The 15,475-nt window shown below is 41.7% G+C and overlaps 1 protein-coding gene across 2 annotated transcripts in view; it reads right to left on the minus strand.

Annotated features, from left to right (window-relative positions):
* LOC124066256 (inositol polyphosphate-5-phosphatase A) overlaps positions 1-15,475 on the minus strand; it is a 132,105-nt gene that overhangs the window by 47,882 nt on the left and 68,748 nt on the right. For both annotated transcript variants that reach the window (XM_046402525.1, XM_046402524.1), the window contains exons 5-8: positions 10,928-10,991; positions 9,544-9,647; positions 1,300-1,352; positions 40-159 (exon numbers count right to left, since the gene is read on the minus strand). In XM_046402525.1, coding sequence (XP_046258481.1) covers positions 40-159; positions 1,300-1,352; positions 9,544-9,647; positions 10,928-10,991 — 341 coding nt within the window. The remainder of the gene's footprint in view (positions 1-39; positions 160-1,299; positions 1,353-9,543; positions 9,648-10,927; positions 10,992-15,475) is intronic.

Here is a 15,475-nt window from a genome sequence, read left to right on the forward strand (position 1 = left end):
AATGAAACACAGCGGGTGTCAGTAAGGCTTATACAGTACCTGTCTAAAACATAGCCCAGCGCCTTCTGCCTGGTCCCAGAGTAGACAGAAGGGCTTTTCTCCCAGGCCACCAAGTTGGAAGCATCATGGAAAAGGTGGATGTTGACCAGATCAAAGGCACTGGGACGAAAGAACACAGTCTGAGTGACCTTCTTCAACCAGAACATTTGCTGGTTTGTAAAGAAATTACTACTTTTTAAAGAAGTCATCAACTGCATTAAGACCTTTTAACACAGTAACCATAGGCAATTGATAAAAGCTTGCTGTATGTATTTTTAATGAGGGCTCGGAATCAAACTCGGAGGAAGAGATTTGTGTATCGACACATCAGATGACCTTCTGAATAGGCTAAAATGATGCAGTACCAGTGTAATCTGTGTCATTACCGAGTAAGTACACATTATCTGATCGCTCCTAATGATTAAAAAAACATTTTCCTTGTAAGGGGGACATGCTACATACGAGCGTAGACATCACTACATACAAACAATTCTCTGTTTTCTTTCTGCTTGTCCTGTCAGGGAAACAGCAAGACAGCTCAATGTGCAGTGATGAACACCTCCCCGCTGATCCTATCAATCTGAGCTGTTTTGTTAGCATGGTGTCAAGCAAGGCGACCCAGAGAAATTGGTCTTATCTCAAGGGGTTTTATTCTGCAGTGACATCCTGGACAAATGAATACATGCACAGCTTTGGCTATCTCTATCTCCTCCATCTCTGATCTGATCTCCCTATTCTTCACCAGCCTCTCTCTCTCTCTCTCTCTCTCTCTCTCTCTCTCTATGGCGCTCTTGTCAAACGCCATGCCTCTATTAAATGCTTACTGTTTCAGCTCTTTAGTTCTCGTGTCATCCTGATATTAGATTACAAAGCCCACCCCCCACCCCCCTTCCACCCTTCGCTCCATGGCCTGCTCTGCACACTGGAGGCCAGCGTTTGTATTCAGCCCATACAGGTTCAATTGCATGTAATGTTTTTTGTCATCTGTCATATGCAACTGCTTGACTAACGTGATTACATCTAATCGAATCTGGTTTGCTTCCGTGGCACACTGTCCGAAGAGGGTTCAGCTATGTAACTCGCCCTCTCTATGTCCGCGCTGTCTATCACCACACTGTGCACTTATGGATAACGCCAGACATTACTGACGTAGTTAGACTTTCATCTCTTATCACAACAGGCTATAGACTTGTAAAGATCCAGGGCAGAGCAGAGATGAGGTGGGATGTGTTACTGTAGGGACTTATTCATAAAACTTACCAGTCAGCCAGGGCCCATCGAGTTCTGATGAATCCCTTTCTGGACCACTTGCACTGCGGAACATAAAGACTCAATTTAGCATGACAATGGTAGAATTAGACATTAGCAAGTATTCACCTGTCATCTTGAGGCCAGTGAAAGCTTTCCTGTCAAATGTTTCACAGTCAAGTGACGAAGTTCCTCATCAATAAAAGTTGAAATACATTCAAAAAATTCCTGAAAATTCTGGCTTTGAAAGGCTTTTAATGAACTTTTGCATAAAATTGGATGATTTCTGGAAAATAGTACATGTACATTATATGTACGTAATACATTATATTATGTACGTATATTTTGTGGTACTTAAGCTGAGAGCTACAGCAATGTTACACATAAAAATATGTTGCCATCAGCATATAAAATAGGAAAATAGCAGCCACAACATAAAAATGCTCTTTACAAGTTCATACATCAATAATGTCATGTACATTATAACAAAAAAAAAAACACTCTGAAACGAGGCTGTTCAGTCATATTCATAACTGACAGTCAAAACGCCAAACAATCCTAATTGCAGGCCCTCACTTGTGAGGACTTGCTGCTTTCCTTCATCTTATGTGTTAATAAATGAAATATTCTTAGGTCTTGGACAAAGACAAAACTTGGAATCTGATGACGTTATTTTGGACTTATGAGTTCACTGTTTTATGATGTTTTAGACCAAGAGAAAAACTATTAAATTGAGAAAATGATCATATTAGGGATGGACAATTTGGCACAAAAACAATACCACGATCATAGTGACATTCCATGATCTAAATTACGACTTTGTCTCTAAATTCAGAAATGCCCTTTAGTCTCTAGCCAGGCTTAAAACAACCCATGGATTTCTTCATTTTCACCATTAAACACGTTATTTCATTAAAGAGGGTTCTTTCCTTGCACAAGCTTCGCATTCACCACGTTGTTATCTATAATTCACATTGCACTATTTAGAATACACTGCCCAAGGTTTAGCCACGTAAATTAATTCGTCAAGTCAGCACAGCCATCTAGCTGGCTATAGCACTCTGTTGGTCTGTTCATGGTACCACGGATCTGCTAGTCAATGAAGTTATGTCAAGTTTGGAAACAGAAGAAAGAGTGCATGACAAATAGCTTGCCGACTCCTCGAAGATCGACCTTGATTTAGAATCTCACTCAGGTTGCCCACATCTACACCATATTAATTAAAAATGACAATAATCATTAGTTGCAGCCCTAAACTAGTGAAACCGCATGTAAAGACTCTCAATAGGCAGGAAAGCTTTTCATTTAAACCCAGCTGACAGAAACACATCTAGCATTTTTGTTTTCACTTCAAAAGTTTGAAATTCCCTGTCATGTTGCTTTGCATCATGTCTGATAAGTAATGCAGAGAACTGTTGAATATGCTTCTGTTTTATATTTATGAATATAAAACAGAAGCATAAAACAGTCTGTGAACACCGCAGACATCCACTATATACAGCTGCTTGATCGGCTCCCACCGGCCTTGAGTTAATTATCCAATCACAAGTCCAAAGATCTTTCTCAAACAGCACATGATTCACTATGAAGCTGGTTATTAAATGAGAGACAAATTGATGTTGTGAGTGTCCTCATTCCGAATAGATAAATAAAGTCTCTTTCCCTCGGCCTCTCTTTTCCTGTCTGTCTCTCTGTGATACTCCTAATGGGGAGTTAACTGCAGTGATGAATAAACTAATTATGGGCCAGGTCACATAATTACAAATTGACTAATTTTATTTAAAAAAAAAAAAGAAAAAAAAACCTCAGATGCAAATTAAAAGGCTAAGAGCTATTTGATTGCGTCTCACATCCTTCAATCTGCATTAGTACAAGATTAACTGTATCAAATTGAATTACATTAGCATACTTGAATTAATCCATACTGCCTCGGCAGGATGTATGGGCCCAATTATAACATGCTGTCCCAACATTGTGACTTTGAAAGGAGGGAGCAAATGGAATTCGATGCGAGTGTCACGCTGCAGCAGAACACACTTCAAAAAATACATTTTTAACAAACAGAATATATTGAAAAGATGAACAAAATGAGGACTGAGTGAGTTCAGTGATCACATTCGTGCGTTTACGTACACAAAATGTACATTCAATCACACATTAACTGTGTCACATTGAAAATCCATTAGTGTACTGCACTATATTTAAAGTTGAGGAAAGAAATACCAAGAGTGGGGAGGATGAGGAGGGACAAGATGAAGAGTGAGTGTTTGGGGGCTTAGTGCCCATACGAGCTCTGACTGCAGCCAGAGACGTTTAATCTCGATTTAATTTAAAGAGCCATTAACTACAATCGCAGCATTAAAATCCATCACTTCCCTGACACCCGGCCCCAGATTGCCCCATTTCCTCCACGTATGACTGATCGACCCCCTGCTTCATCGCTTGCTTATAAACACACACAGCACACACACACGGACACACGCATTAAACACAGCTGTCCCAGTCGAGTGGAAGGAACATCTACATACCAGAAAGAAAAAATAAGATACACTCTGCTATCTATTTTATTGTGCCCTTATATTCTAACAAGAGTCCAGTTAAGATGATTATCTTGTGCAATCTATCAAAGTGCAGAAGAAGAAAAGTCTCTCTCTCTCTCTGTGTATTGGTTGACATGATGACATCATGATTTGGTTGCTGCAGCTGATACTGGAGCAGAGATGATGACACAGATGCTGTCCAGCCCCATTTAATTTCCTGCTGAGACATCATCATCACCCCCCACCCCACCCCACCAGCCATACACACATACAAACACATACATACACAGATCTGAAAAATATATTCATTTAGCCAACATATGTTCCGATATGCTATGTTATAGTTTAGAACAAAAGACATGTTTGGATTAAATGGACAGGTGACATATAATATCAAAGATCAGGTCTGGTGCTTAAGAAGCACAGAAGGGGTGGGGGGGTGGGGTGTTGGGAGTCAAAGGGCAACGGTAAAAGGTCACAAGGCTCGGGGTGACATTGGCTGACCTTCCACAGGTCAGCAATGCCGTCTCCGCCCATGACAGTGATGAACGGCGGCTATGCATCGGGTCACATCCAGGGGTGTCGGGCAATACATATACGGGCTGACCACGACACACACCCACACGCGCGTGCACACACAACGGATGACATAGAGATGGACAGGAAATAAGAAAAAAAAAAAAAAAAAAAAAAAAAAAAAAAAAGACAAGATGGGGGGATGGAGAGAAGTATCAGAAACTGGAAACAACTACATAAAACTCCCCAGTTGTGACCAATGGAAAATTACGCTACTATAAAATGTCAGTCGTGACACAGTCGTGACACAGTCAGAACACACACACACACACAAACAGGAAGACACAACACGACTCCCAGTCTTTGTCCCACCCTCCCGCAACCATTTCGCAGTCCATCCCGCCTGATTCTTTGACCTTTCTTATATTTCAGCTCAAAGTCCGACACCCATAAATAATATTATGGCGGTGTGATGTTTTGGGGGGGGGGGGGTGTGACAGAAAGAGTGCAGGACAGGGAGTGTGTGTGTGCATGTGTGCGTGTGTAACACAAAAGCCCTGTGACAGAAATGCACTGTGAGTAATAAGTAATACACACAAACGCTGATTGATTTGAGCCCTGGTAGACACTCACATTTATCTTTATTCCATCATCCAGGGGGGGCCATCAAATAAGAGAGGGTCTCACATGGGGTTTATATGAGTGGACAGCACATGAGTCCACGTGTGTGTGTGTGTGTTCAAATAAAGATGCACCGCGTGTACAGAGAGCAGCGCTTGTCATTGTCACCACTCAAATATCACAGCAGATACGATGTAGAAAGTGCCTGAAGAATTCACATTCCATCCATTCAAAAAGGTGAAAGAAAAACTGTGAATTTTAACAGTCTAAATTGGATTTAAGAGTTAAGAGCTCAGTTCTATAAATCAAGGTAATTTTTCTGATCCTTCTGTATACTAAAAAAATAAAATAAAATAAAATGAAAAAAAAAAGTGTCGAAAGCCTTCATTTCAACATTATCCCCTCATTTATGAGGCTCTCACAGTCTCATGGATCACGCCTGTCACGGAGAACAGCATCTGTGTCACAGGTGTCTTGTCTAGTGATAAATGCAGGGAGCATTTTTACAAGCAATGCCAGTTTAAATGACTTCATCTCCTTAACATACGCATCGCATCTATGAATCGAGTGCAGCGTTTAAATCAAAGGAGAAAAACATGAGGGAAGTTAACTTTCACCAGGGGGCAGAACTTGAAAGTAATGGCAGCCCTGTATCAGAGCTCACTACAGAGGGCACTAACAGGGGATGAAAAGTCAATGCTTTTATGTACACGCTCTTGGTGCCAAACAACAAATACAAACTCATATGGATGTTGATCTACAGCCTGTCCGCTATTTCCTCTCCTCCTCCTCTTTTTTTTTTTTTTTCTCCCACGGCTGTGTAAAACAATCAATAGCAAGGGCACATTAAGGTCTGGGTCGTATACTTTATTTATATAAGGCAATGACAAATCCTTATGATGCAATGGTTTTTGGAGGCGTGTATTACTGCGCCAAACAAATAAATGTATTAATGCCCACTGGGGAGAGAGAGGAGAGATTGACGGAACAGCGGGAAACGACAAGCCACCAAATCCATCACGGAGACCTTTCAAAAGAAATGTGCCCACAATTTTGTCCACTTCCTTCTTATTCAGCTTTTCAATTAATGTCCCTGCCTCTCTCTCCTTCACTTGCAGCTATAACTCAAGGTGGGATTACGGAAAAAGAAGCAATGTTTATGCATATGGAGGGCTTGTCACTTTTAATCAGAATCAAACTACCATAAGACCAGAGGGGGCCACGAGCAGGAAACACTTCCTGCTCGAATGTGAGTGATTTCACTCAATATTTTATTTTATGACACTGAGTTTAGCCACTATTAAAAGTTGAAATAGAAAGCTATCATAAGAATGATATAGGTTGAATGAAAGCAGATTTTGTGAAAGCCTTAAAGGGACAACTCACCCAATATTCAAAAATACAAATTCTTCTTACAAGCAGTTTTTTTGGTGTTTGATGATTTTGGTGTGAGATATAACAAGAAATGTCTCCAGAAATCATGACTCCAGTAATCAAGATAATACACAGACCTGTTGTGAGCCGTTTGTGGAGGAACTATTTTCTCTTTTTTTGCCTCTATTCAAGTGCTCATCACATCACAACCCCTCAAAAATTACTTGTTTCACTATCACAATTTGATTAAGTCGGTCAGATAACGTTGACGCACGATTAAATCAATTTATTCCCATGAAAGTTAGTGAAACCAAAAGTTAGCCTGTCGGCCAGCGAAAGTCCACACATTGTGGAAGCTATAGAAGATCCCGGTATTTTAACACCTGGAAGCATCGCTGAGCAGCAGGGCCCCGCCTCCATACGGCATATCAACATTTCCCCTTACCAGATCCATGGCAGATGCATGTTTTCTACTGTGTGGTGATATGACGTAGTTTGGGAGAAAAAAAAAATAGTTCCTACATGAAACTGCTCCCAACAAGGTCTGTGGATTATCCTGAGCAACCAGGTCATAATTTCTGGAGAGGGACAGAAATATATCTGTCTGGCACTTTGAGCACCACAAATGAAGTGCCCTCGGGTTCCATTATATTCGTCTCCAAAATTCTGCAACTCACCATCAAAACCATCACTGCAGGGTAGAGGAAAAAAATTGATTTTGGGCTGAACTGTCCCTTGATGTTACATTATTCAGAAAAAAAAAAAAAAACTTGTTTGGTTTAAATTCTGACTGTTCTCTTTCAGCACTGGCTGGATATTAAGCAACACACTCTGCATTATAGCTGAAACGATGGATTGAATGATGAGTTCACAGACAGAAAATTTACCACTTTAATAATTGATATTTTTATTCCAGTTTTTTCAGCAAAATGCCAAACATTTTACCAGCTTCTTAAATGTGAGTACTTTCTGCTCGTCTATGTTTTATATCAGTGACAAATGAACTTCTTTGCATCGTGGATAAGGCGAGCACTTTAAAAACATTGAACTGGATTGTGGGAAATTGTGGTGGACATTATTCACAATGCTTAGGACCAAATGTTTAATCTCAAAAATTATTCGCAGATGAATTCATAATTACATTAATCCATAGTTGCAGCCTCGGTATACCGAACTTGTAAGGTTTGTGTTTGTCAAAACCACCACACACTCACGAGCAGTGAAATGTACTGAGTGACATTTGGTTTTTCTTTTATATACGCAACCCAACACACACACACACACGCCAAGCCCCCCCACTATGATGTCACCAGCAGTTCGCTCAGTGACACTTTATTAATAGACGACCGTAAAGGTAAGTCACAAGCAGAGAAACACGCACATCTGTCTCCCACCTGAGCTGTCTGCTGTCACTCTCTAACCGTCCTCAGAGGCTTTGTTCTGACAAACTGGATGAATTTCAAATACACACGACTTTCTTATGCATTGATGAGTTATGAGCATGTAAACAAGATACGTGTCCTCTGTGTCCTTTTTTTGTTAACTTTTAATCATCCGGTGCGAGTGTCTTTCCACTGACAATTACTCCACATATCTGAGGCTGCACGGCCCAAAACTGAGAGCCGGGACTCAGGCAACTGGTTTGGGGCCCTGTGTGGCGTTCTGTCCGGTCCAAGATCCCCATGTAATAGGATTCCTCAAAGCTGCAGATGGATGGCAAATCTAGGCGGTTTCATCTACTAAAAGAGGGCATAAATCACAAGCGGAGGAAGCGGGGATGAGGCAGGGGTTATCACCAGTCTGCCTCCCTCATGAGAGCTTTGCATTAAAGCATTAGTGAAATTAATTCATCTTTCATAAGAGGTTTGAGCAGTATCTGTGATCTATGATAACAACCAATTTCTCACTACGGAGGGGCCGGAGGAGGGGGAGGAGGAGAGAAAAAAAAAAAATACTCGGCGACCCTGATAGACTACACAAATCTGCTCTTTTTAAATGGGCTAACATTATCTGGAGTGCTGCTCTCTGGAGCATCATCCCAGATTCATATCCCGGCCGGGAAAGAGGCATAAATCACAGGGCAAAACTTTTCTCATCTGCCCCCCCGCCACCCCCTGCCCACGCCTTCTTTCTCTCTACATCACTCCCCTCATCCTTCTCACGCTGTGCCATGCCAGGTTTGTTTTGTGGTTTTCCTTGCTTGTCCTGTTAAACGGAGAACAATGCGTTTTGCTGTAATCGTTTTAAATGGCTTTGCGCCTCAATCAGTGTAATTGGTTTTAGATCATCTCTGGAATGGGGAAACCTGAGACGTGAAGCTGTTTTGGTATGTGCGCGAATGCATATGTTTGCGCGGGTGTGTAGGGTGGCTCAGGGAGGGGAGTCCTGCAGTGTGTGAAAGAGACGGAAATTCGGGGGAAGTGTGTGAAGGGGCCGTATCCATCTGTTTTGCATATATTTGCAGAGGTGGCCGTCGGAGCATGGTTGACAGATGAGCGGGGAGTGCGGGGATGACACACGGGCGGTCGTGCTCTTTATTACTATATCAGTACAGCTATGCTCGCCGCTCGGCTCCCCTCTGATGGCACACCACACCGACAACAGAAAACTGAACTGAGCGGAGGGAGCACAGAGCTGCTCCACTCCACAGGACGCTGAAGATACAGCAAGGACTTCCTCTGCTTCATGATTTGTATTTTTTTGACTGGTTTGTCTTCAAATCAGCCATGTGTCGGCAGGAGTGCTTTGAAGCAGAAAGAAATTGGACTTAAAACAAACAGACAAACAAAAAAAAAAATTACACAAAAACAAAATGGCTTTTGAAAAATCATTAAAAAGTGGGGAAAAGGTAATCTATTTTTTGTACAAATTAAATTATTATCGTAAGTTTAACGGAACAAAACCTATAGGGTTTACTTTGAAAATTTATTTAGGGGAAAATATATAAAAATTCATTATTGTCATTGTGCACAACAATAAATGATATGTGCGTTAGAGGAGCAAAGGAAACTGTATTTCAAATGAGTGGTGGATCACTTTTTCGGCTTTGAAGTTTTATAAAACCTGCGTAGTGTGTGAAAAAGAGGTGGAGTATCCACTCATCACCTCTGCCTGTAATATCTGTCAGTCTTTGTCCCAGCAGAAAGCCGTCATTAGATGACAACACCACCATCAGTCAGTCAAGTTCACTTGTTCCATTACCCACCTCAGGAAAGTAGTCCTGTGGAAACTTCTCCTTCTCCAGCGAGGTTGTGCTTTCTAGTGTCTCTGAGTAGGTTTCCTTCCCCACGACCTTCTTGAATTTCTTGGCTAAAGCGGAGATGGAGGGAAGACGGACACAGACAGAAGGAGAAGAGGAGGAGGTTAGGTTCATTTCTAGAGACCCCATGTGTGAGTCTGAATCTCCCAATACTACCAGAGCTCGCTGGCAGCCAGAGCAACTTTGGCTTCATCAGACAACTGCACCACCTGCTGGTCAGAGTCAAGAACATCTGCATTCAGCTCCAGAGGTGAGCGTGAGAGGTCACAACATGGGATTGTCCTTGATCTCACAGGAAGATCCCTCTGTACTCACAATATCATGGACAAAAAATAACTGGGCCAACCAAGAGTGCATCTGCTTCTGCTTTTGTACAGTACAGACAACATCTGGTAACTTCCTTATCCCAATCAAGAGTGGAAGGAAACCGGGTGTTGCATGTTCTATGTTAGGAGAACTGGAGTCAGTTATGGGTTACACCTGTATCACCCAAATCATAAAGTCATGACAATACTCATGATATTGTCAACTATCATCAACAATATTTTTGGTGTATTAAACTCAGCTGTGAGGTGACTGCACCGACTGGTGTCACTTCACTTTCAATCTGTTCCAAAACCTTAAGGAACAAAAGTGGCTCTTAATGAGCACTCAATGGGCCTTTATCATGGAATTATGTCTTACTGGGACATTTGAACAGAACAGGGCCAATGATAACGTTGTTAGTAACGTCTGTGCTTTTTCTACAATGACAAGTCAAAATGCCTGCTGTGACAAAAATAAATAAATGAATCAACAGAACTACACAGTGTGCCATAGTTTATGTAATTCTGACTTTAGCTCAAATCTTTAAACATGAGAGTGTACACGGGGAGCTGTCCTCTCTCCTGTCGACCCCTCCCCCACCTTCGCCCTGTCCTTCACTGGGGTAACTGGTGCTAATGCTGACTTGGGTCTAATAGGAAGTGAGGCGCCTCCACATCTATATCCCTTCTTTAATTAGCGTGGCCACCGGACCCCGGGGCCCTCTGACACTGCAGGCTGATGAGACCACCGTAACTGTCCAATAACCCGCCACACACCATTACTGTAGGCCTGAAATCTTATGAATTAAATCCTAATATTAATAAGCATTACCATTCTGTCGCCCTCCCTTTACATTATCCTCAAAGCCAATCTTAGCTCGCTAGTTTTGATTGAAGCAGGAATAGCCTGCATATGGTGGTGTGTGACATGCAGGGGTGGGATGAGGGGGCACGACGTGAGGATTTCATTTCGAGACAGCGACGATGATGTATATGTGGAAGCGTGTCGGAGGCGGGGCACTCACCTTTGAAATCAAACTGCTGGATGTTTTTCAAAGAATCGTGGATAAAGTAGAAACTTCCGAGAGCCTGTAAGAGGAGAAGTATTTGTGAGATTGGACACATTTTCATAAACTTTTCTTTGCTTCACAGGTGAAGATTCTCCACACAGAAAGGGGAATAAAAATCACATTTCCCACCAAAATGCAAAATTTTAAGTAATCAAGAGCTACATCTTATTACATAGTTTCTCCACTTTCCAAGAACCCCGCTCATGACTTTTTCACAGTGCTGAGTGAGCAACAGATTGACCTAATGTGAGGATACTTGGCTAATAAACTGGGCTTAAAGTACAGAGCCTCACTCTTTATAACACACTCCAGAGCACACTTCCCACAGGCTCGGCTCAATGGGAAGCCACAAACACCATCAACTGCACAACAACAGGTGCAACGTGCTCTCAGTACAGTACACTCAGCACAGTCTCTGTACACCCCATTCTCGGGCTCAGACTCTTCTAATGTGGCGAGTCAACAATTTGAGCTTTCAAAGGACACATTCAGATGGACTTTTGAATGAGCAAAGATCAACTTCAATAGGCTTAAAATCTTAATTTTCCCTGTGAACAATCAGGAAACTTTCCCAGTCGAGGAACAAGCCAATCAAAGTCTGTGGGAAGAAGTGAGAGTCGTGCAGAGGGGGATTTGACGCGGTTCACAGTCCACTACACTGCTTTCTGTTGCCCTCTTTACATTTAGGGCAAATGGAGGCAAAGCTCAAGCTCAATCCCCTGTGTCTTTGAGATAGCAGACCTTTGGCTTGGGATAATTCTGAGTCTCCTTTTTGCCCCCACAGAGAGAGGCACAGGGTGCTGCCTAACTTTTACTATAAAGGCAGGAGCGACTAAATTAAGTGAGCAGAGAGGGGAGAAAAAAATGACCAAAACAAAGAGAGTTTAGTTTTACAGTAACGTTATGAGGTCAGAGATAAGAGACAATGAAAGATAAGATTCTCTCAGGTACAGCAAAGGAAAGAGGAGTGAGCAAGCGAGGTGGTACGGGTGCGATCAAAAGGAGGAGGATCTGTAGAAGAAAAGAAAGATTTAGTCTGGAGGGTTTTCGTGCCTTTTCCTAGTGAGGCCGCCTCTCTCCGGCACGCTGGGACAGAGTTTGGGCCCTGCCTCTGCATTATTTATGAGAGCCGGCACATCTTGAGATTAAACATTTGCTGATTTGTCAAAAGCACAAACATGGGGTCCTGCCCATCTCCTTGACATATAAGTTCAGCCAACGGAAAACACTGTCGCACATTTAATTGATGAGAACAGCGGCTGGTGACCCGAACCCCCGCCGTGTTCCCCTCCCTCTCACCGTCGTTCCTTCTCCTGCTCCGACGGAGGACATTGGGTGGGGGGGGGTTGTGTGCATGTATGAGAGGGGACGGCATTGGGCGAAAGGCAGGACTCAAGGTCACAGCTTCTCATAGAGAGAGGACGGATTCCAGGAAGGCCCCCTGCACTTATTTGTGTTCACTTGTCTTTATGTTCTATTTCACCTTAAAGTGCCAACGACAGACTTGGAGATGGATAGGAAAACAAGGAAACGGGAGGGACATGCTATTTGTCAAAATGGTGCCACTGTGCTAACTGCTGCTGTTTGTGTGAATATTTCAGTGGGCAGTCAAGTTAAAACTGACAGTTTTAAAATATGGGGAAAATTATGTGGGAAATTATGGAGAAATTATTATGGAGAAAGGAAAGGATATATTTCACTCTATTAGAGATTAAACTGTAGGACTGCAATTTCTCTGTGAAGTGTAGTACAGCTGAAACAATTAGCCAATTATTTGATTCGTTAAGTAACTGACGAGGATTTTTTTTAAAAAAAGCTTTAATAATTTGTATCATATGTATGTATGTATCATATAAAATGAAGGTGCTTATAGGATATTTGCAGGTGAACACATTAATAAAATAAAAATTGTTACAGTAATGAATCTAATGCATGTAAGCCATTGATTAAAAATAAAATACAATAAAAATACAATATCAAAAAAAATTAATATTGTGGTACTCAAATGTGTTAACATTTCTTATAACCGTATGTTGAAGAAACAAAAAAGCAGGATAATGATTTCACTTTGGGTTCTGGGAAATTGTAAGTCAATTTTCACACCTTTCTGACATTTCCCAAACTGCAGTCCTAAAGAGTACATTCACTGGCTTAAAGAAAATTTGTACTTCACCTCCAAAAACCTGACTGATGGTTGTCTGGAACAACATATTTCTGCAACTAAAACTAAACAAAATGCTGAAGAAACAAATGATCAAAACCTTCGCTATCATTCCCAACAGCCACCGTCTCTCTCTTTCTCGCTGTCTGTAGAAGCTGATCTCTCTACTGGCCCTAAACGCCCCGGAGCACAAAAAAAATAAAATTAATATGACATCAAACAAATCGGCATGAATCAATTTTCAAATAAATGATAAACAACTAAGCTTAAGTGGCTATCCGTGTAATCGCAAAAATCTACTTAACCCTCAACCCTAATAAATATTTATTTGACATCAGGGTTCAGAACCTTGCAGCTGCTCTGCTCTCTCTCCTCTCCTCTGTCTCCCTCCTGCACTCTTCATGAAGAAGCTATTATATTAGCAGAGCGCAATTAATCCATTTGTCTCCTTACATGACAGCCTCAAAATATTCATTAGGGCTGGACTTCGCTGACAGGCCATGCTTATCTTTTGCCAGTAGCCTTACAATGGCCTGTGTCAAACGTATGTTTGTCACGTCCCTCTTTATTGATTAGCTGCCAGATTCACTTGAAATAATTAAAACTATATTTTACATATTTATAAACCCAACTGCCATGGCGGCTACTTAATTTTCCATTAGTAAAATGCAGTCTATTAAGTGCACCATGAGGGCCGCAGGGGAGGTAAGGGGAAATGAGTAATCACCATAATTGTAGACAGAAAGACAATAACCACGCCATAAAAGCTGGGGTTTTATGACTCGTCCTGGCAATGCTATCTCTTATCACAGGTTGTACTGGCCACACCGCTCACAGATAAGGGCACACTGACACACACGGCTCAGCCCGTCGTCGCTGTGCATGTGTGTGTGTTCGTGTGTAGTTGACATTTCCAAAACCCCAGCAGATACGGGCTGAACAAGTCCCAATAGACTGGCTGGTGGAAAATAGAGACTTGAGAGCTGCAGTACATAGCCTGCATACTTTGCTCCGCTGAATGCTTTATCGATACCGAGGGCTGCAAAAATTAGTTCTGGCCAACGAAGAGAAGCAGGAATTCTGTGACCTCTGAATAGATTTTCTGCATTTAATGTGAAAAATGAGCCATAAAGCAAACATAAAAGTAATAATTTTTCTTCAAGGTCTCACCTCCAATCTGTGCTAAAGGAGAGTGGCCCATCCCAAGAGAGCTGACACATACACACTCCAGTGTCATCACAGTGTCACTGTACAACTTCCCAGGGTAATGTTCTGCTGTCCCCCAGACACTAGCAAAGTGCTGTCTTATGGGTTTGTGGAGCATAGTAATGAGCATTTGTGTCCAGTGAGGGTTTTAATAGGAAAATAGATGATACACTCATGAAGCACTTCAACAAGAGAAGCTTACTCAAAAGACCACCACTGAAAATGATTATTTTAATTAGGATACTATTCTTCTTTCAGGTTATTTGCACTGGTACAATGTATGACTTATCCTTTTGATGCAAGGTGCCTGAAAGAAGGCAACAATTTTGGAAATCAACTGTTTTAGACTATGTTCTTACTCTTCTAAAGTGGAAAATATCAAATCTCCCTGATCTGAAGATGTCATCTTGGATTACGGGGGGGAAGTGACAGGTAATTTAACTACTTTGTGACATTTTATAGGCCAAATGGATATAATAATAAAAAATAAGGGACTGGTAATAAAGGCCTGTTAGGTGCAGCCCTATTGTGTGTACAACTGTGGCAGGTCAAAGATGGAAGAAAGAGTTTGTAAAATGTGTTGGATGTTAACAATAGATAGGCTAGGTAATAATTTTATCTTTGTTTTTCTTTGCTTTCTTTGTTTTTGGTTGTGGTGGTTTCGGGGGTTGAGTTTCTTTTAAAATGTTGACATATTTCGAAATTGCAGAAATTAAACTGGTTTAAGAAAATCCTCATGACTGCAGACAGGTAGGGTGGCCAAATTTGCAAAAATAAGAAAAGTTGTGAACTAACAGAATTAACCTTTAGCAGCACCTGCGTGTCCAGTATTATCGCAGTGTTCACGGTTGTTACAGCCACAGCAGAGAAATCTCTCCTCTGGGTTTTCTGTGGCATTTTGCGCTTCAGACAGCAGAGACAAAATGGGCTGTTTTCCAGTTTATATCTCATTGCTCAAAAATCCCTGAAGTCCCCTCATCTGTCAGATCATCATAAACTTGCAAATAGAACCATAACTACAAAAAGCAGATGTACACACACACACACACACACACGGACGCACACACACACACAGAGTCTTATCGGAAAGGTCAATCAGATACGCTGTCATGAAGAACTGGTGTTGCGATACATCA

Source organism: Scatophagus argus, chromosome 10, assembly GCF_020382885.2.
Source record: "Scatophagus argus isolate fScaArg1 chromosome 10, fScaArg1.pri, whole genome shotgun sequence".
NCBI lineage: Eukaryota > Metazoa > Chordata > Actinopteri > Scatophagidae > Scatophagus > Scatophagus argus.